The sequence below is a fragment of the Gymnodraco acuticeps genome, unplaced genomic scaffold (assembly GCF_902827175.1).
Source record: "Gymnodraco acuticeps unplaced genomic scaffold, fGymAcu1.1, whole genome shotgun sequence".
Classification (NCBI taxonomy): Eukaryota; Metazoa; Chordata; class Actinopteri; order Perciformes; family Bathydraconidae; genus Gymnodraco; species Gymnodraco acuticeps.
Window position 1 is genome coordinate 367,165 of NW_022991985.1, and position 21,143 is coordinate 388,307.

Consider the following 21,143-nt stretch of genomic DNA (forward strand, 5'->3'; position numbering starts at 1 on the left):
AGGATACCTGACATGCCTGCCACTGGAGCCCTCGTCCTCAGTGGCTGCCGCCACGTCGCCTCCACACACTGCCAAATGTCTGGCAGCGAGGGCGAAACGAAGGCCGGCTGCGGTAGTCGCGGGGGGAGCAGTAGCCCCACACGTCCCACCGCGATGGCCATCACCGACGGGAATTCCTGACGAGCGGACCTATGCGGCGGCTCTTCCTGGACACTGGAACCGGAAGCCCCCGACATCTGGCGGCCAAGACGTGGCAGCATGCGGCAGGCGTGACACGAGGGAGACTGGGCCAAGCCGTCCGCGGCGTGTTCAGGCCCCAGGCACTCAAAACAGAGGCGGAAGGGATCGGCACCCGCAATCAGGCCGGTGCACGAAGGACAGGGTCGGTGCTCTAGGACGGGTGAGTCCATTTTCACTGCTTCTTCTTCTTTTTCTCTTCCGTTTACTCTACTCAGTTGTTATCCTGCTCGCTGAAGAGAAAAGGATGACGGTCGGGAGGCGATGCCGCCTTATATACTGTGGGCCTGCGCTCGCACTCAGGTAGGCCCGCCCCCGGGGCCGGCTACGTTTATAGATTTCTCAGTAGGTGAACGCTTGCATAGTGAGGTCAAGGGCAGTACCCATAGAGTCCAGTAGAGGGCGGAGCCTGTGAGAGATATAACTGCTACTGAGTGTGATGCTTCTGATTGTGCCCACTGTCTTCAGACACAGGCCAGTGGGTGCCACTGTAAGCCCCTGCTGGAGAAGCTGGAGGGCCAGCTGACAGAAACTCAGGAGGAGATGAGGCTGCACATCCTCAACGTCCAGGAGCAGGTCAACCGGAGACTCAGCAAGATGGACCACAGGAACAGACACCAGGTCAGCCTCTGAGTACACATCAGGACTTCTATTTCACTAGCAAGGACCAGCAAAAACAATATTTGTTTAGGGATGCTGTCTGTCAGGCCGGTCTGGAGAACAGACTGAAGTCCAAGCAGAGGAAGACTCAGAGAGGTTTCTACTTGAAGCCTCCTAACTGTACCTAGAATGAGCACGACATGTTTAAAGAGAATCAGATATTAAAGAGATTAAAGAGAAAGAGATAGGGGAAGACAGGAAGAAAAGGGGGAAGGAATGTAGTGATGAAGAGGTGGAATTAATATAGGAAGGGAGGGATTAAGAGTCAAAGGCATATGAAGGGAAGGAGTAATAATGGATGAAGGGATGTCATTGGGGAGGGATCAAGGTTCAAAGGAAGGAATGAACGGACAAAGGATGCAGGCATGGAGAGATGGATTGATGAAGGGATGTAGGGAGAGAGAAATAAAGGGATGAGTGTATGAAACAAGTCCAGATGTGTTGTACAGTAGCTTAGCAGGTGATCAGAGGGGTGTCGAGATGTGGCCCCTCTCCTGGACCTGAGTTTAATTATTCATTGCTTTGACCTTCAATTTCTTAAACTGATGTTTTAGTTCATTTGGATGGTTAAAGTATGATATAAATTCCTACATTTCTGTGTGAATATATACATTTATTGGGCAATATGACTGAAGAACAATAACTAAGATCTACATTGTTTGACCATATTGACTATTCAAATACAGATTGCGTGCATTAACAAACATTTATTTTAAATTCAAATATAGCAATTTTTCAAGCAATTGTTCCTACTCCTGTGCAGATGAAGGTGCTGGACCTCCTGAGTGAGCAGAGAGCCGCAGCAGAGAGGAGGAGGACGGGGTTCAGGATCGAGCAGAGAGCCGCCCAGGGCCGGGAGGAGGCCCTCATGACACAGGTTCATGACGGATCCCTTCCTTTGAAGGGAACATTTATTTTATGTTTACATCTGTGACCTTCTGAGCTGGAATAAGATTCAACGTTTTTTATTGTCATATGCACAATATATAATTCGTAGATTTTGGCAAAGAAAGTCTCAAGTCCCAGGCTGCTCTAACAATGTAACAATACAATATAGTTAGAAAACATAGAATAGAAGAAAAAAGTGCAATTGATACAATAATGAAAGGAAAATGCAGCAATATCTATACTATGTTCATCTCAAATATTATAAGATAAAACTACATAAATGTAATACTGTACCATGGAAAAACATAATGTTTACTGTAATAATATATAGAATTGTATTCCAAACAGATTTATGTGCTTTAAACAAATGAAGGTGAAGACACACTCTACATAACCTCATACTGATTATAAATAAAAGGTCAATGTTGTTTGACACAACTATGTATCAAATAACTGTAAAAAGAGTCACCTGAGGACTGAAAGTTATCTTTATTATAAGAGAGATGCCAGATTTCACAGAATAATAGTCAGAATTCTCAGAATGTAGAATATGTTCTCCTGCAGGCCGCGGTGAGTCACGAGCTGAAGAGGTGGTGTGTGTCCCAGCTGAAGGACATGGACGCTCCCCTCCCAGCCAGAGGCCAGTACTACCACCTCCTCCCCTCGCAGTCTGTGGAGCAGTGTGTAGCAGACGCTGACCTGGAGTCAGTGCCCCTGCTGTCGGTGCTGTCCGGAGACAGCAGCACGTCCCTGGCTACCTACGTCAACATCCTGCCGTCCAGATCCTCCTTCAGTGTGGGGGGGCCGGAGCCGGACATGGTGGGGGGCAAGACCTACTTTGAAATGAAAGTGGACAGGTCACCAGGTGAGATTCAGAACAGCTTCTTCAAAGCAGTCAATAAAGATTATTTTTGGATTTTCCTGGACGCAAATTTGTGGACACGAAAAAGATTGACTGTAGTAGTAGCACAAATAAAAGAGGCCCTTTTCTGCTATTTCCCTTTCCTGTAGTGGGTTATATAGGTTTGGTGCATGTAAATGGTCTGCAAAGGCACTTTGTTCCCTCCAAAGGGGAGGATGAAAAGAGGTGCTGCAGTACAGGCAATATGAGAAAAATAAAGAGCTTTTTGAACATTAAAGCATGGAGACATGTCTCAGGAGTAGGGATGGGTATTGTTAGGATTTTATCGATACCGATACTGCTTATCGATACCGGTATTTTTCGATACTCTTATCGATACTTTTCAATGCTCAAAATTATAGACATGAATACAAGATGTGAAGATTAAACAACAGTCATTTTATTGTAATTTATTATTGAATGTAACTTTTTCAATGTCATACCAAGCAGGTATGAGTGTGTTTGACAGTGTGTCTCTGGAAGGGGGGCGGTAATTAGGGGCAGTTCATAAATCCATGCAAACATGACCATTATTCAGTTAAAACGAGACGCACCTTCTAAACCGGAAGCTCCGGCCGGCTAACATTATAATCCGTTTATTGCGTTTATTATTTATAATTGTAATGATGGATCATCAGTAATCATTTTAAAGTTACACAGAGACATTGGATTAACTGTTTGTATGCCCTTGAACACAAAACAGCAAAGGTAAGACATAATCATCATCATGGCTACGTAAAGTGAAGTTGTTTTCTTGCTCTTTCCTGGCTGCTAGTTCAGTGAGTTGTGGTCGTACATTGATGAGACTTATGCCAATGGAATCTGTGGAATCTCAGCTTTCATGTGATATGTCGTTTGTGCAGATAACATGACGTAGAAAAGATCGCCAGTTATGTGCTAAAGTTAGCCCTGTTAGCCCCTTTCGCTAAGTGTTGATTTAGACTCTTGGTGTTGGACTTCTGTTCCGTGTAGGTAAAATGGTCAATATCGTCTGTTAGCTGAGTTTTTTCCCGTTAAGTGGGTATGCATCATTAATAGGTTGTTAAATGTTAAGAAGCCTTGAGACGCTGTTTCTTGCAAGATGTTGCGTCTGCCCCCGGGAGTCTCACAATAATAAGAGCGCTGTTAGGAGAGATGACAAGTGGCATTCATAGTGGCCAATCAGAGTGGTACTCAAACCGGATACGTCATACAGGATGAGGGTTCCCAACCAACCAGAATTGTTTAAACTAAGGAAGTAGCATAATTAATATACCGATAGCAGCACCGTTTGTCCAGCGGCTTAACGGTACTGACTTAGTACCGGTTCTCGATACCCATCCATACACAGGAGAGATACTAAATACTAACATGAACCTGAACATGAGCAGAATAGGGCCCCTTTAATATCGACTTAGCCTTCTCCATTACAACTTAAGCTATTTTAAGAAATGGTAATAAATAATTGTGGTGCAGGAAGTAATCATCACAACAAAAAGCAATGGGGTTTTGGATTTTTGCAGAAAATATTTTTAAACTATAGGCCTACTTCAGAGTTATAATCTCCACATAATAAAGTACTTTTAATGATTTTTGATGCTTAAGTGGAATATCCAGAAGTAAAAAAAGAACACTAGGCCATAACATGTTACATCATTGTCACATTGCTACCAATCATACCGCTAAGCTAAAGGCGGCTAATGTTCAGGGTGATGATGTTAAGTAGTCTCATTTCAACCCAGTCTCACAGCATTTCGTGTTATAGTCACGACATTTAATCTATTGATTAACGATTTTCCCCTTTTTTTCGTGTCACACAGAACGATTATAAAAGCAATGTATTTCTATTGGTAGTATGTTTCATGCCTGCAGCATGTATTTTTGTCAGTTCGGGGCTTGGAAGACCGGAAGCTGTGTGGTTCATAAAAACATGTTCTTACTCAATATCAAGCCACGATTATTGTTTTTATTTTAAATCGTATAATGTCTGACTTTTTTTGTCATCTGTGAGGAAAAGAAATGGGGCTCAGAGCCTCAGAATACTGAAATCTGTATTTTTTAAATCTTTTTTTCCTTCTAATTTGTTATTCTTTTCTAAATAACACACTGTTATTTACTCAACAATAACACACAATTATCCTTGTTTTTATTTATTTGTTTAATTCTATAATCTTGGTCTTTTTTGGCGTCCGTCAGGAACTGAATTTCAAAATAAAAAAAACGGAAACAGACGTAGTGTTATACATTGATCGTTTTTCTCGCGTCCAGGAGAGAAACTTTAAAAGGAGACTAATTGAGTCTCTGAGAAGGTTCAAAAGGTTACTTTAATTAAAAATATGGCGCGGTAATGTTACAAACAGGATATTGTTCAGTCAGGAGAGAAAGGCTGCAGCTTCCTCTCCCAGTCGTGGCCGTGCAGAAGAGAGCTCACAAGCCTTCATCTTTCCCGCTTGCTGGCTGTTCGCTCCTCCTCTCTGTGAGCTGTAGTGACGTAGGAGACTTCCCCCCTCGTTCGTCTGTGTCCGATATCGCGTTAAACAGAGGATTTCGACATTTTACATTCATTGCTTACTTCCACATGCCTTTTCTCCTCCTTATCTCTTTCATAACTTTATATGTAATACATGTTAACGGCGTCAATAGCCACTTTAATGATACTAATGGACACTAAGAAATGACGTAAGCTCCATGATCAAAACTGCCAAAAAGAGTTTCATCAATGTCAAAACTGAGGAAAACAAAAATAAACCCCCGTGAACTTTGGAAATTACTCAATAACCAGCTTGGCTGCAGTAAAAAACTCAAAACGAGAGTCCATTCTCTTCGGTTCGAAACATAATCTCAGCAAATCCGACGACTTCTCAGTTGCAGTGGGTGACATTATTGTCACAAGTAAGAAGGAAATTACATACCTAGGATCTATTCTTGAGGCAAACCTCTTCTGTGACAAAATGGCATCCAATGTAATACAAAAAGTCAATCAAAGAACTAGATTCCTATACCGGATCTCCTCTCTGGTAAACAAAAACACCCTGAAAACTCTGGCAGGAGCACTCAATCAAGGGTACTATGACTATGCGTGCACGTCATGGTACCATAGCACCTCCAAGGCGCTAAAAATAAAACTTCAAACATCGCAAAATAAACTGGTCAGACTACTGCTTGACCTTTCATCTAGAACCCACCTCATCTCTGCCCACTTTGAGTAGACGACAGAGTACAGCTACTTGCAATGGGCCTGGTCTAAAAGATCCACTACACCTCTATGCTACCCATGTACATGTCAAAATTCTTCCCAAAGGTCAAGGAATACCATGATCATAACACCAGAGGGAGCTCCACAAATCATTTGAAACCCAGATTTGGCACAAAAAAGGGGGAATACACGTTTCGCAATTATGCCACATCAAGGTGGAACGCTCTTCCCACAACTGTAAAGGAAAGTAAAACTATACTTACCTTCAAAACCTCTCTTAAGGTTTTTTTTTTCACGACACTGTGTCTCAGGGTATCTTAATATTTAAAAACCTATTAATGTGTTATACCAGATTAACGAGAAGAATCTCAGCTAACTGACTATATGAACCATTTTCTAAGAAGCGTTAGCATTAGCCTTTAGCTAAAACGGGCAGATGCTACTTCCGGTGCTAACTAGCAAAAACGATCTTTAAAACTTAATATTTTCTGCACAAACTACATATCTTCTGAAAGCTGATACTCCACAGATTATTTAGTTATAAGTATCATCACTGTAGGACACAAACTCACTGAAATATCAGCCAGAACAGAGAAGAAAAAAAACAACTGTTTTCAAAACCATAACAATAATTATGTCTTACCGTTGCTGTTTTGTGATCAAAGCTCGTGTTCAAGGGAATAAAAACGCTGTTTAAGGTTAATCCAATGTCTATTAGTCACTTTAGAATTGTTCCTGATAATCTATCATTACATTCATGGCAGCAGAGTAGGTAAAAAGTTTCGCAGTCCCGAGCTAATGCTGTCTCACGTGCTGTTTACGCAAACCTCTCTCTACTTGACGTAAGTGTTTAGCGGGACTTACTAACTGTCACTCGATTCTATTGGCTCTAACGGTTCAGAAAAGGTGTCAATCACCCAAATCGACCAATGGGTTCCAAATATATGATCCTGCGTAGTATAAACTACGCCCGCTCCGGCTTCATTACGCATTACGCAGCCAGAAGGGAGAGCTTCACCACCGAGCAGGTGCTAGAGATGCTAGCTGACGATAGCTCATACCAGATGACTCGTCGTCGGATGATGAAGATCTCCTCCAGCCAGACCTGGATCCGGACAGTAGTGACTCGGATGTTGAACTTCCACCACGGGAAAGGAATGTAATCTCTCTGTTTTTATATATTACTTATGTGTTTGGTGGAACTGCGTCACAGTGCTAGCTTAGCCAAGAAGCTACAGGAATGATTAGGCAAAATGCTAAATAGTGTTACTTGTCTTTTTGGAGTTACATTTTCTAAATGAATGGCCAGTGAATGAATATGTACATGTGTTTACTTATTTATTTGGTGTAATATTATTCATTTATAGTCCAATATTATCCTTTTTATATATTACTTTTGTGTTTGGTGGAACTGCATCACAGTGCTAGCTTAGCCAAGAAGCTACAGGAATGATTAGGCAAAATGCTAAATAGTGTTACTTGTCTTTTTGGAGTTACATGTTCTAAATGAATGGCCAGTGAATGAATATATACATGTGTTTACTTGTTTATTTGGTGTAATATTATTCATTTATAGTCCAATATTATCCTATAAGTATAAGCCAGTGAATTAATCTAATCTCTTTGTTTTTCCACATTTGTTAGATGAGGAGTGACCCCAGCAGGACAAAGCCACACACCCAGAAGACTTTCAGGGAGCAGCTTGCTGCAGAATTGTTGGAGTTTGCTGAAGGCCCTGCTGAAGGCCCTGCACCTCCACCACCCCCTCCTCCACCACTCACATGCATGTCCGAGTATTATGGGGAAGATGCCACCAAGGTCAGGAAGAACTGCAGGAGGTGCCTAGATGCTGGACTCAAAAGCGTGAAGACACCTGTGTACTGCAGGAAGTGCCAGGTCCCTCTGTGCTTCACTGTCAAAAAGAACTGTTTCAGGGAGTGGCACGACCTAAATACTGGAACATTCAGGTAGGTATAAAGTTCAGGTAGGTATAACGTTTTGCGAGTGTTTATTTAAAAAAAAATACTTATACTTAAATATTTGTTGTTTTTACAAACCTACAGTGTGGTTTTATTGTAAAATTGGTAAAATGTTTGTTTTTACATGCCTATAGTGTGTTGGTAAAATGTTTGAAATAAATCTGCCCCAGTTGGAGTCAAATGTTACCTATGTTTCTGGTTTTTTTTATTGTGCAAGTACACCTACACACAATGACCTACAGTGTGGTTTTATTGTATAGTGCGTTGGTACAGTTACATACACACAGCTACACTTACACATACACACCTATACATACCCACACAGCTACACACACCTACACATACAGTACCCACACAGCTACACTTACACATACACACTTACACACACACACACACACACACACACCTACACTTACACACACCTAGTACACACACTCACACAAAAATATATTTAAAAAAAATTTATTTAAAAAAATATATATATATATATTTTTTTTTTTTTTTTTTTGGGTGGAATGAATACCTATAGTGATTATTCAATGTAATACAATGATTTGTATAGTCTGGTACCTGAAAAAGGTCAAATGGCACTGATGGAACCAAATGTGCCCAAAGCTTATTCCGCCTGGACTTTATTTTCATAAACCTCTCTAAAAAGGGCAAATGTCACTTGTTTTGCCTCAATCTTGATACAGGGTACTTATTATATGTTATACTTTGGATTATTAAAGCTTTTAGGCTACTAACCCATCATTCAAGGTTGGTCTTCACTATAAGTAATGGGTTTTCTTTAGGCGGAGACAGGAATTTACATGTTTTTGCTATGTTCCATCTGAATTTACTCTGACACAGAAAAATCTATATTGATTCTGACACTTCTACATCCAACTCACAGATGTAACCTTGCTTTGATAAGAACAATTATTCATATAAACCTTTTAGAAGTGAAGTTATAGTCATTTGTTCTGGGAATGTCATTTTCGAGCCTGAAACCTGAAAAACAGGCTCGGGGTTTAACAGGTTAAAGAGCACCTTCGGGGGAGAGCATTGCAAAACTGGCCCCGGTAATGGTACAAATCTCAACCTGTCGTTCAATGGACAGCTTCCCCCCCCATCTATGTATATACTCGCATTTTAGACTCTGTTACTAACTGTATATCTGTAGACTTGGTATGTCTTAAATGTCCGGTTAGGATGTATTAGAACGAAATCTAAAATGAAAATTGTAAATAAGCAATCTGTATGTAAAAAACCACCTGTATGTAAATTGTAAATAAGCCATCTGTATGTCAAATATGTCTTATATGTCTTAAATGATATGATGAATTGGAAATGGGGGACCCTGATGTAAACAAGACGAAAGTCTTTCTCTGGTCTGCATCCCCTTAACAATTGTATGTTTTGAGCTGTACTGTACCCAATATACAAGCTGTTAATAATCTTTTCAATCAATTAAATCAATCAAGTCTCCTTTTAAAGTTTCTCTCCTGGACGCGAGAATAACGATCAATGTATAACAGTAGGCCTATAATGGACATTTCGATAGGAAATGGAAGATGTTGTTTAATTGCTGATATATTTATGATCCACGTCACATATTCAGTTTCGGTGGCAGTTCTTCCAGTTTGTCCAGAAGTCTTCTCATCAGGGCTCTATAAATAAATAACTACGGCAGATGTGTAATAATTAATGCAGCCGAACCGTGTATTACAATGCCGTTATGTGATGACTTTCAAAGAGAAAAGCAAGAACACTCGGAATAAAGTATTTTCTTTTTTTTTTTAAATGTTTTTCGGATTTCACTGGGTTGCTCATTTAGCCACTTGTTAGCAACCGCTGTTTTTATGACATATAGAAGCTTCCGACATTCACCAGTGGGATATTTACTGATGTATTTTATGCTGTACAACAAAATATGAAAGTTGATCAGAGAACTTATTTGAGGCATGTAACCAAAAACACTTTTAAAAAAACACTGACTTTGAGACGAGGGAACAGAAGGTGGTCAGATCTTTAGTACCTAAACTACTGTATGAGAGCTTTCCATTTGCATTCCGCAGTGGTGAGCCGTGACCTTTATATCTAGGCCCTCTGAACTCGAAAAAAAATAAAAAAATAAGAGTTATTACGTCACAGCGTATACTTCAGCGGAATATCAAAACAGCGGCCCGGGGTGCAAAAATGCATCAATGACAGCGACCCTCTACCACAGTGGTTCCCAAACGGTGTGCCGCGGCACACTGGTGTGCCGTGAGGCAAGTCCGGGTGTGCCGTGGGATTTTGTGACAACCATACGTTATTATTGCAATACACAACTACACAAAAAATAATTATTTTTTAATTTACTATATCAGTACTTTGTAGGTTTATATGTACGTAATCTGCGCGACTTGCGCATCCACATCTCCACGTGCAGTGCTGCATAAACATGGCTGAGTCAGCGATAACTTTCGAGGGGTGGAGGTATGCCCATTATTTTTGAGTTCGTCCGAAGAATAGACAGGAATGTGACGGTGAGGTGCAAACTGTGTCCAGGCCAGAAGCTGTTATCCACTGCTGGAAACACCACGTGGTCAAACCTCAACAAGCACCTGCAAAGAACACATGCTAAGGTGAAGCTACCGCACACGCTATTTGTTGTTTGTTTATATCACGGTCTGTTCTTCTTCTCTGTCTTCCGGTTGTTGCCTGTTTTGAATGACAAATACACACTACCGCCGCCTGCTGGTAAGGAAAGTTATTGCCACTCACGCATGCGCAGTTCGTACGTGCTCGGCGAGTAAAGTAACTTTATGTAGATAGTAACGAAGTAGTGTAATATATAACTTTTTTTTTTTTAAAGTAATATGTAATATATTACATTTTTTTAGTAATGACCCCATCTCTGGAGTTGGCGTTCTCTACTATGAAGAACAACAGGAGGTCACGGCTCTGTTGAACAGGACTTGCGAGTGGCCCTCTCCTCAGTGCCACCAAGGATTAAAACATTCTGCGCGCCCCGACAGGCACATGTATCTCACTCATTTGTAAGTCGGCAAAATATTTACAATAGCACATGTTTCAATGCTGATTGCTGAAATGTTACATTTATAATTTGTAGTTCAGGACCATGGATAATGCAGCTTCCTTGCATTGACAGTTCTCTATGCTGAATTTCCTTTGCCTCATTTTTTATTTTGTGACCTGTCTGGTTTAAATGAGTGTGTTGCTGCTTTGATGAAGCCTAATTTGATAAAGTTTCAAATTAATTTCTGAAATATTTCGTTAATAAATATTTCATGAGTAATATAGTTGTCTTTGTCACATTTTATTTGGCATTAGTAAATAATTATGCACATTTACAGATATTTTACATGATATGAGTGATAACACGTGTTATAAGGGCTATTTTGCACAATAGGTGTGGCTTGAGATTTTTACTTGTCCTTTGGTGTGCCTTGGGCACAAAAAGTTTGGGAACCACTGCTCTACCACACAAAACAACACCATTTATATAAACACATATCATGACAGGGCACCCACAGCCAAGTAACAATTACAAATGAATTAAGTTGGCACGGCGGCCCACATTGAAAATGACTTAGGCCTACCTTTGATGATCAAATCACTTAAACACAAAGTCCATCCTCCTGTCCTTTTGGATGAAGCACTTGATGGCGGGGTCATGCAGCTGATCCTTTGCTTTTAAAGCAATCAGCAATTCTTTCTCAATAGAAATTAAGGCCAAGTCTGACAGTCAGACTTGCCAAGTCGTGGTCCTCAAGTAGCTTTTTATGCGCTTCAGCGCAGAGAATGACCTCTCCACAGAGGCAGTGGACACAGGTATTGTCAAGATGATGCATGTGAAGGTGGACACTTGTTTCATGCTTTCACTTTTTGAGGAGAAACTGATGAATGTCGGCTGGGCTTTTCAGTCAGACATGCCGTAGATCACGGTGAGTTCCGTGTGCAGTAGAGGCTGGCCGAAATATCCGCCATAGCTCTTCATCAAACTTTTCAAGGCAGCAGTTGGGAAATAGTCACGGTAATACCCGAACTGTTGCCGTTCCAGAAGGGCCAGGAATTCAAGCTTTTTGTGGTCACTGAAGCGGTTGGCAATCTGGGTTAGCAGGCTGTCAATTACGCTGCAGTGGAGCTCCATGTACCGTGCGCAAACGTCTCCTTGAGCTCCACGGCCGCGCGGTGGGCCAACCAAAGCCTGGGTTTCATCGTAGACCCTGTCAAAGTTCTCCTGTTCAATTGTTCACTGTAGCTCATCCACTCATATCAAAACATTTGTTTTTGATATGCTTGTTTGATATAACAAAGTAAATATTTGAAAAAATATATTACATGTGTCTTTTTATTTTTTTAGAATAACTTAGGCCCCCAGAGAGGGCCTAGAGGGCCCTGACGGCTAGCCACTGGTATACCGTGGTTATGCTGTGTCTGATGGATGATTTATATGTCTCTCCCCCCACCTGTCATCAGATGACTACGAGAACACCACCCTGTTCCCTCTGCCTGCTAGCAGCAGCTCCGGGCTCCTGCTGGCCTCTGGAGACCCCCTGTGGCAGCTGCCAGGGGGGCCGGACAGTCCCATCACAGCAGTGGTGCCCATGTGTGGGGGGGGCTTCTCAAGCAGCACCAGCCAGTCCAGCCTCAGCACCCCGGCCCCTCCCCTGACCCAGCACCAGCTCTACAACACACACTTTGCAGAGGTGTGTGTGCAGAGGAGGGCGGGGGTCCCCACTGAGAGCACCACCACCCTGGAGTTCTTCTTCGACCGGCCTCCTGAGCCCACCTTCACTCAGGAGAGGAACAGTCAGCATGCCATGGAGGTGAGTGGAGGAGGAACTGTTAACAGGTTTAGACTGGACCTGTCAATTAAGCACACTCCAAAACCTGATTTCCATTTAGCTTTGCAGGCCGAATGTAAAAAAAGAATGAAAATACAGAATGTCCTTTTTATTTTCAATCCTTTAACACCACGGCAGACACCAGTATTCACATTCTGTACATCACAGACTGTACAATTCATCGTTGCTTTTACTATAATAAACCCACACTCAACTCTGGAGAGACACTTCTTATTCAAAGTGTGCAGACAGTGTAGAAAAGTAACAATGTGGTCTTGTTTTCTATGAAGCATCTTATTGCGACAGCTGCGGGGCCTATAACCCTTACAAATAATGTTGGCTTCTTTTCAACCCCAGTAAAGTGGTCCTTTAAAGGTCCCCTATTATGCAAAGTGCACTTTTTGATGGCTTTTATTCATAAATATGTGTCCCTGGTGTGTAAGGAGACTCACAAGTGTCAGAAAATAAAACCCTCTCTCTTTTCCTCCTTACCCACATCTCTAAAAACAACGGAGCTGATCCAGATTTGCTGCGTCATGACGACATTACTAAAATGTGGGCTGGCTTTAAGCCCACGGCCCTATCAGAAACATCGCTGTATCAGAAACAATGCCCAACGTGTTTTGGAAGTAATATGGTCTGTGTTTACATTAGCAAGCATCGCTAACACTCAGAGCTAACGCTAGAGAGTACGTGTAAAGAAGCAGAAATATAAAAAGGAACTCACCTTATGGTAAACCCGCGAGAGAGAAAGAGTTTGAGCTCCATACTGTTTCAGAAATAATCCTTGATGTGGTTTGGAACATAATATGGCCTTTAATCACATCAGCATTTAGCTGAGAATCTGGGTAGAAACCTCTCTCTTCACAGAGGAGAGCTCATGCATTAGTGATGTGTCAGTCGCGAGCCGATTCTTTTGAACGGCTCTTTAGTATGAACGAGGGGAACCGAGTCGTACTTGGTGAGAGCCGTTCTTTTTATCGTTCAATCGTTGGTCCGCACTCACTGCCAGCCAAAATCCACTCGCCTTTTAAAAAGCTTGATTTTATTCCCCAAACGTATTCTGTGAAAACACCCCCCCCCCCTCCTCTGATTGGTAGGTTTCAGCACGAGGAGTGAGATGGGGTGGGTCTTAAGGGAATACGCGCGAGAGAGAAGTCATAACAAGTGGTACAGGACAGGTAGACAACGTGTTCTTCGGATGGAAAATGAGCCAAACGCAGCAGCATTTGGATGCACTTCAACCAAAACCCAGGCAGTGATAAAGCACACCATTTGTAAAGGCAGAATATCCTTTAAAGCAGCGTCAACAAATAATCTCCATCGCCACTTAAATACACAGTAGCCTATCTAATATTAAGAGTTGCGTGAATTTCATTCAAGGCAAGGCAACTTTATTTACTTAACACATAGGCCTACAGAGGGTAAATTCAAAGTAGTACATTCACTGACATGAATGACATGGATATGGCGCCACCTTGTGTCATGTTTACAATGCAGATTATTGACATTAGGTCTGGCAATACAGTCAATCATTATCCTGGTGATTATTTCGCAGATAAACCTAGTAACCCCGCCCCCTCTAAAAAAACGGCTCTTTGAAAGGAACGGAGCCATAAGATCCGGCTCCCTTCAGAGAGCCATAATTCCCATCACTATCATGCATGCTCCAAAGGGGTGTGGCCAGCAACAGCTCGGAAACATTTAAAGGGCCAGACCCAGAATCAGCACTTCTCTATTAGGGCTGAAATAGAGGGTTATGAGGCTACAATTGGTCATCTGTTTGGTATTTTGAGCAAAACTATTCATAGAGATGTTATTTATATATCGGAGTCCTATAATATATGCCTAAAAATAGTATAATAGGAGACCTTTAATAAACACTAAAAAACAAACAGATGTATACCTTTTTTTAATATCGTGCTTTGTTTACCTGAGGAATCTTGGCTGGACGCACAACTTCCGTTACACAGCCGAGAATTGCCCAGTGTTCCACAATCCATGTTTTGACAATCCAGGTAACCATAGTGCACTGCATTTTGCATTTCTTCAAATTGGGGCACATTTTTTAACACAAAAAAAGCAAATATAAGTAGAGAAGTACACAAATTGAAAAACAGCACAGCTCTGCACTTTGCTGAACAAAGAGTGGGTGATTTGGGAAAAGGACAATAGTCAAGAAGGCCCAAGCAGGGCGGGGGATGTGCAAAGCTAGGCTAACTGCCTCCTGTCTCTGTACATGACTCATTTAACTGATATCAGTATTTTCATTGCATTCTCAGAAAAAATATATATTACTATTTTCCCAAAATGACAAACTATCCCTTTTTCGAACGTAGTCACCTGAGCAAAACAATTCAGAATTCACCCTGATCCTGAACCTCAAACCACTTTAAGCATGTTGTTCCTGTCAGGTGACTCAGCGGTTCTTTGAGACGGTGTCGGTTCAGTTGGAGCGCTGGTACGAGAGGAAGGTGGCGCAGGTGGAGCAGCAGACGGAGCTCTCAGCTCGGCAGGACAAGAGGGAGCTGCTGCAGAGAATAAACGCCCTGGAGGAGGAGCTAGAGAGGCTGAAGACCAACGAGAACGCAGACAGCTGATGCGCCCTGACACCGACCAATGGACGATTGGATGAACTGCTGTACTTTGGTTGAACATTGAAAAACCCAGCTACAACTTCAACAGGAAAAGTAGAAAATAAAAAATAAATAATGTATAAGGTTAATGTAAATAATAAGTAAATAGATCCAAGGATTTATACTGTATTCAACTAACTGATAAAAGTACAAAAGGAGGCTTTTGACTCACTGTCCAATTGCCATCCATGACCCCCCCCCCCCCACCCACCAGAGGATATCTGCAGCTGGCGCTCCGATGGTCGGTTCCTTCCTACTGTAGACACACCCACAGGAGCAATGGGGTTAGGTATCTGGTCCAAGGACACTTCAACATGTTGACTGCAGGGTCTGGGGATCAGACCACCCCCCCTCTGATTGACTAACATGGAGCTTGGTTGGGTTCCCACTCCCTGGGGGAATCCCTTCCCTTTATTTGTGGGCCCCTGGCCATTGGACAAGTGCCCACCCAAATATAAATATTAAGACAGTTTCACTTTTTTCCTATTTAATTATTGTATAAATGTGTGTTTTAAATTGCATATGGATGGATATAAACTGAGGGTGGCAGTTTTAGAGTTGCTTTTGAGTCAAGTTCACTCATTAATGTGTTAAGACTTTGAGTTTCACTACTAGCTGGATGGCAGATGTAATGTTTTTCATATTTATGTATAGTTTAGTCAAGTTTGTTTACCCCTATAGTTCTTTATCATAATACTTCACTGCAAGTTACATAAGGTTGGAGACCACCAGAGATGGGGTCGTTACTAAAAAAAAGCAATATATTACATATTACATTAAAAAAAAAGCAATATATTACACTACTTCGTTACTCTCTACATAAAGTAACTCGTTACTTTACTCGTTACTTTACTCGCAGGGCCGGCCCGCCCCTCCCTACAGGCAGATCACGCAGACTGCTAAAGTTTCAAATGTTCTCTTTAGTTCAGTTTCCATTGTCGCATAAGACTGATCCAGATAGCTCCTGAATGTTTTCCTATCTGACCATGGCTGTTCTCTGTCTCCTGCTATCTGTAGATTTTGCGCAGTCTATCTCTGCTCACGCTGTTGCGTCGGCGTGTTCTCCTGCGTGTTGGTCATGTGTTGCACTGGAACCAGACTGGAACACACCGCCAAGACTTCAGCCGAGCACGTACGAACTGCGCATGCGTGAGTGGCAATAACTCTCCTTACCAGCAGGCGGCGGTAGTGTGTATTCGTCATTCAAAACAGGCAACAACCGGAAAACAGAGAAGAAGAACAGACTACGTGATATAAACAAACAACAAATAGCTGTGCGTTAGCTTCACCTTAGCATGTGTTCTTTGCAGGTGTTTGTTGAGGTTTGATTATGACTGATTTTAGTAAGTAACGAAGTAACGCGTGTCGGGGTAATGTTAGTAACTGTAGTGTGATTACTGAATTATAAAAGTAGCGCATTACACTACTCTGTTACCGACAAAAGTAATATTATTACAGTAATGCTGCGTTCACACCGGACGCGATGCGATGTTTGGGGGCGGCGCGATTACATGTAAAGTCAATGCAGAGACGCGGATAGACGCGAATTTGCTCCGACGGCGAGTGGTGGACGCGGCGCGAATCACGCGATTGAGGCGATTGAACTGTGCCGCGTCAAACGCGAGAGTTCAATTTTTTCAACTCAAGCGTCAAATTCACGTGACGCGTTCTCGCGGAAGCCAATCAGCGGTGAGGATCTCAGCCTGCCGTCACTGACGTTCAACCAGAAAACATCAGCCATTAGCTGTTAGCAGTTAGCACACAGAGATCACAGCTCCTCATATCTGTTCAGAAACTAGACAAAAGTTAAACAAGTACAATCCACAGACTGTCTGTGTCATGGCGAATACAGTCGCTGGTTTATTTATGTCTGTAGGCCGTTGTTATGAGTGTGGAATGAGCATATACAACGTTAGCTTATGCTGCGTTCACACCGGACGCGATTTGAATATTCGCTTCGCTCTAATCGCTCGAGTTTCACCGCGTCTGTCAGCTGTGTTTACTCGCGTCATTCAAACAAGACGCGCTGGCTCGGGAGCTACAACTACAACAAAATTAACATATTTGACCGTAATTAAATTGTAATACACGTTTCTAAATGATGCCGAAGTAACAACATACTGATACCGGTTAGTAAAAACCATGAATTAATGCTTGACAAGTCTGCAGACAAGACGGCAGGCGAAAAACCTTTTTAAAATGCTTGTTTTCTGAATGGAGATTGGATCGACCAGGCTAAGCTAACGTTGTATATGCTCACTCCACACTCATAACAACGGCCTACAGACATAAATAAACCAGCGACTGTATTCGCCATGACACAGACAGTCTGTGGTTTGTACTTGTTTAACTTTTGTCCAGTTTCTGAACAGATATGAGGAGCTGTGATCTCTGTGTGCTAACTGCTAACAGCTAACGGCTGATGTTTTCTGGTTGAACGTCAGTGATGGCAGGCTGAGATCCTCACCGCTGATTGGCTTCCGCGAGAATGCTGTCACATGAATTTGACGCTCGAGTTGAAAAAATTGAACTCTCGCGTTTGACGCGGCACAGTTCAATCGCCTCAATCGCGCCGCGGAATTCGCGTCCACCGCCTCATGCTCGCCGTCCGCGTCTCTGCATTGACTTTACATGTAATCGAACCGCCCCCAAACATCGCATCGCGTCCGGTGTGAACGCAGCATTAGCCTGGTCGACCCAATCTCCATTCAGAAAACAAGCATTCTAAAAGGTTTTTCGCCTGCCGTCTGTCTGCAGACTTGTCAAGCATTAATTCATGGTTTTTACTAACCGGTATCAGTATGTTTTTACTTCGGCATCATTTAGAAACGTGTATTACAATTTAATCACGGTAAATATGTTCATTTTGTTGTAGTTGTAGCTCCCGAGCCAGCGCATCTTGTTTGAATGATGCGAGTAAACACAGCTGGCAGCCGCGGTGAAACTCGAGCGATTACAGCGAAGCGAATATTCGCACCGCGTCCGGTGTGAACGCACCAATAGACTAGAGCGATGCGATAGGAGTGATTAGAGCGGAGCGAATATTCGCATCGCGTCCGGTGTGAACGTAGCATAACGAGTTACTTTGTAACGCGTTACACCCAACTCTGGAGACCACACATGAACAGAACATACAACATTATGCACAATATAGTCTGAGGCTCTTTAAGAACAAGAGTATGTTATTTCATAGTTTATCCAGATGTACATGATGATGATACATTCCATTCAGTCATGTTTCCATTATCCATTTGGAATACCAAAAAAAGGCCACATTATACCGATGCGAATATTTGCTTCGCTCTTATCGCATCGCTCTAAACGCTCGAGTTTCACCGCGGCTGTCAGCTGTGTTTACTCGCATGATTCAAACAAGACGCGCTGGCTTGGGGGCTACAACTACAACAACATTTACATATTTGAATGTGATTTAATTGTAATACATGTTTCAAAATGATGCCGAAGTAACAACATACTGATACTGGTTAGTAAAAACCATGAATTAATGCTTTGACAAGTGTGCAGACAGACGGCAAGCAAAAAACCTTTTAAAATGTGTGTTTTCTGAATGGAGATCGGATCTAAGCTAACGTTATATGCTCCGTATAAATCCAGGCCGTAATATTACCTTTTATTGAAACAGCTAAATAACTTTTATCTGTGAAATGTGCTTCAAACATTATTTATTATTATGTGGATACCTCTTACCTTTTGTTTCGGTCCATGTGTTGTCATTGCTCCACCGTTCTCTGTTTTCATGCTTCCTGTATCTTTAAACTGTCTAAATAATGTAAAATTCCTTTGCATTATACGTAAATAAAGATTGTTGGATCAAGGTTTGATGTCACACACAGTAATTCCATTAAGGAGGGAATTTAATGTACAACAACAAAGCGCAGCATTAGTTTGGTACATAAAATCTAAATTTCTCTTGAAGTAAAAAGTACATTTCCGCTCTGAATGAGTATAATTCAAGTATGAGGTACCATTAAATACTAAATATTCATAGTGACATTACACTGTTACTTGCTAGGTACATGGAGTGCTGCAGTGATGATGTACTATATGTTTGTAGGTCGACCCCAAGGTCAGCTCCCTCAACAAGAACCAATGGGATTTTTCCATTGGGTTTCAGAATATTGCAGAAAATAAGATGTGTATTATACTTATAAGTTTTAAATGCAATGGCCTGAAGTAAATAGCTAACTTTAGGCTATACACCAACTACATTACGTTAGCATGGCTGCGCATCACTTACGCTAAGCTAAAGGCGGCTAATTTCCGGCTTGATTACGGTATACATTCTCTTTTAATCACTTGTTAGCAACCACCTTTACACGTACATCTTCACCAGTAGGGTGTTTATTAAATTATGTTGTAGAACAAAACTTGAAAATCTGTAAGTTTGTGTTATCTGCAGTCCCTATTTTCAGAATCTAACCACAAAATCATTTTAAAAACATTGACCTGACCCCGAAGGTGCTACAATGGTAACTCATTTCCTGGTTAAGGACTCATTCCTGGGTTGCATTCCAATAGTCCATTTAGCTTAGGAACCTTCCTAACGGAGTGAAATGACCCGGAAGTACGTCACTGACAGCCATGTTAAGTGCCGTTCCAATTCTCCAAATGAAAGGCAAGGAGGTTTCAAACTTCCTTTATAACCTCCTTTAGCTTAGGAACCACTGGACCTCCCTTGACGAAAGGAGAGGAGAAAATGCTGCCCCACAATGCATTGCAGCCGCAGCATTTGCCGTCACTCAACAGTCGGCCGTCCAGGAAAACAACCGATTATGACGGAGAAATTATATCATGAAAGTTACGGTGCTTATTAAGCATTTTAAAACGTATGTGGTAAGTTGCCAAAGTGCTTTGTTCTGAACGTTCATCAGTATTATAATCAAAAAGAGAAATATGAACGTTAGTTTTTACTGAAATGATCAAATAAAGTCTACATCTCACAGTCTTTACTGAGCTGTGTGGGGTTTGTGCAACTTTTAAAATATGTTTGAATGGTGATATACACAGTGATACATGTTAAGGACTAACGTTTATAATAAATACATTTGAATTGATTTTAAGATCTTTTCATAGTTCATACAATCATACGTATTGGGATCATTTGTATAAATGTGGACCGGAGGGAGAGGGTGACGAGCATAAGTTTCACTTTCCTTTTTTATTTCAATTCCAACTTTGGTCATGAAGAATATGTTTCTCTGTTGTCCACGTTCATAAAGCATAAAGCAACAGCTTCAGAGCACGGTGCAGAGTCTCCAGATGAGTTTACAGTAGTCCCTCGTTCTTATTAAACATCCATGTTGTAGTCCGCTGTATAGAAAACTGTAGTTTCCATAGTTTCCCCACAGCAGCAGACGCACATTCATGACGTCCGCTGGCGCATCATAAACACGTTGGATAGTGCAGTTGGATTCTCTAAAGTACCGCGGTCTCTTCTCCTAAGTCCTTTTGAATTCTCCTATCCACTATCCCTTAACCCCGTGACGTTTCACTCAGACGTCAAGGAATAGGAGATAGGGTTAGAATTTAGGAGCTGATTTTTGGATTATCGGAACACTACCCTGGAGTATTCTATTGCGATCACTGATTCAAGACAAACTTGTGGATGAGTTGTGATGTCTGTCAACAAACAGGACAAAGTCCCGCCCTCGCCGCTCAGCTGTCAGTCAGGCGTGTGGGCGGGTCCTGATGGAGCAGAGGCTGGTTGTGTAATCCAATGATCCTGGGGTGACATTTGGCCTCAGCGACCACAGCCGCAGCTTCTGAGGGGAAAAATCAAATCAATGCTGCATTGACTGTCAGAGCGCG

The 21,143-nt window shown here is 42.0% G+C and overlaps 1 protein-coding gene across 1 annotated transcript in view; it reads left to right on the forward strand.

The window, feature by feature from the left end:
- The window catches only part of ankrd6a (ankyrin repeat domain 6a), a 30,581-nt gene extending 15,303 nt beyond the window's left edge, over positions 1-15,278 (forward strand). The window contains exons 10-14 of the mRNA XM_034201078.1: positions 706-858; positions 1,661-1,774; positions 2,350-2,650; positions 12,311-12,660; positions 15,093-15,278. Coding sequence (XP_034056969.1) covers positions 706-858; positions 1,661-1,774; positions 2,350-2,650; positions 12,311-12,660; positions 15,093-15,278 — 1,104 coding nt within the window. The remainder of the gene's footprint in view (positions 1-705; positions 859-1,660; positions 1,775-2,349; positions 2,651-12,310; positions 12,661-15,092) is intronic.
- The last annotated feature ends 5,865 nt before the right edge of the window (positions 15,279-21,143 follow it).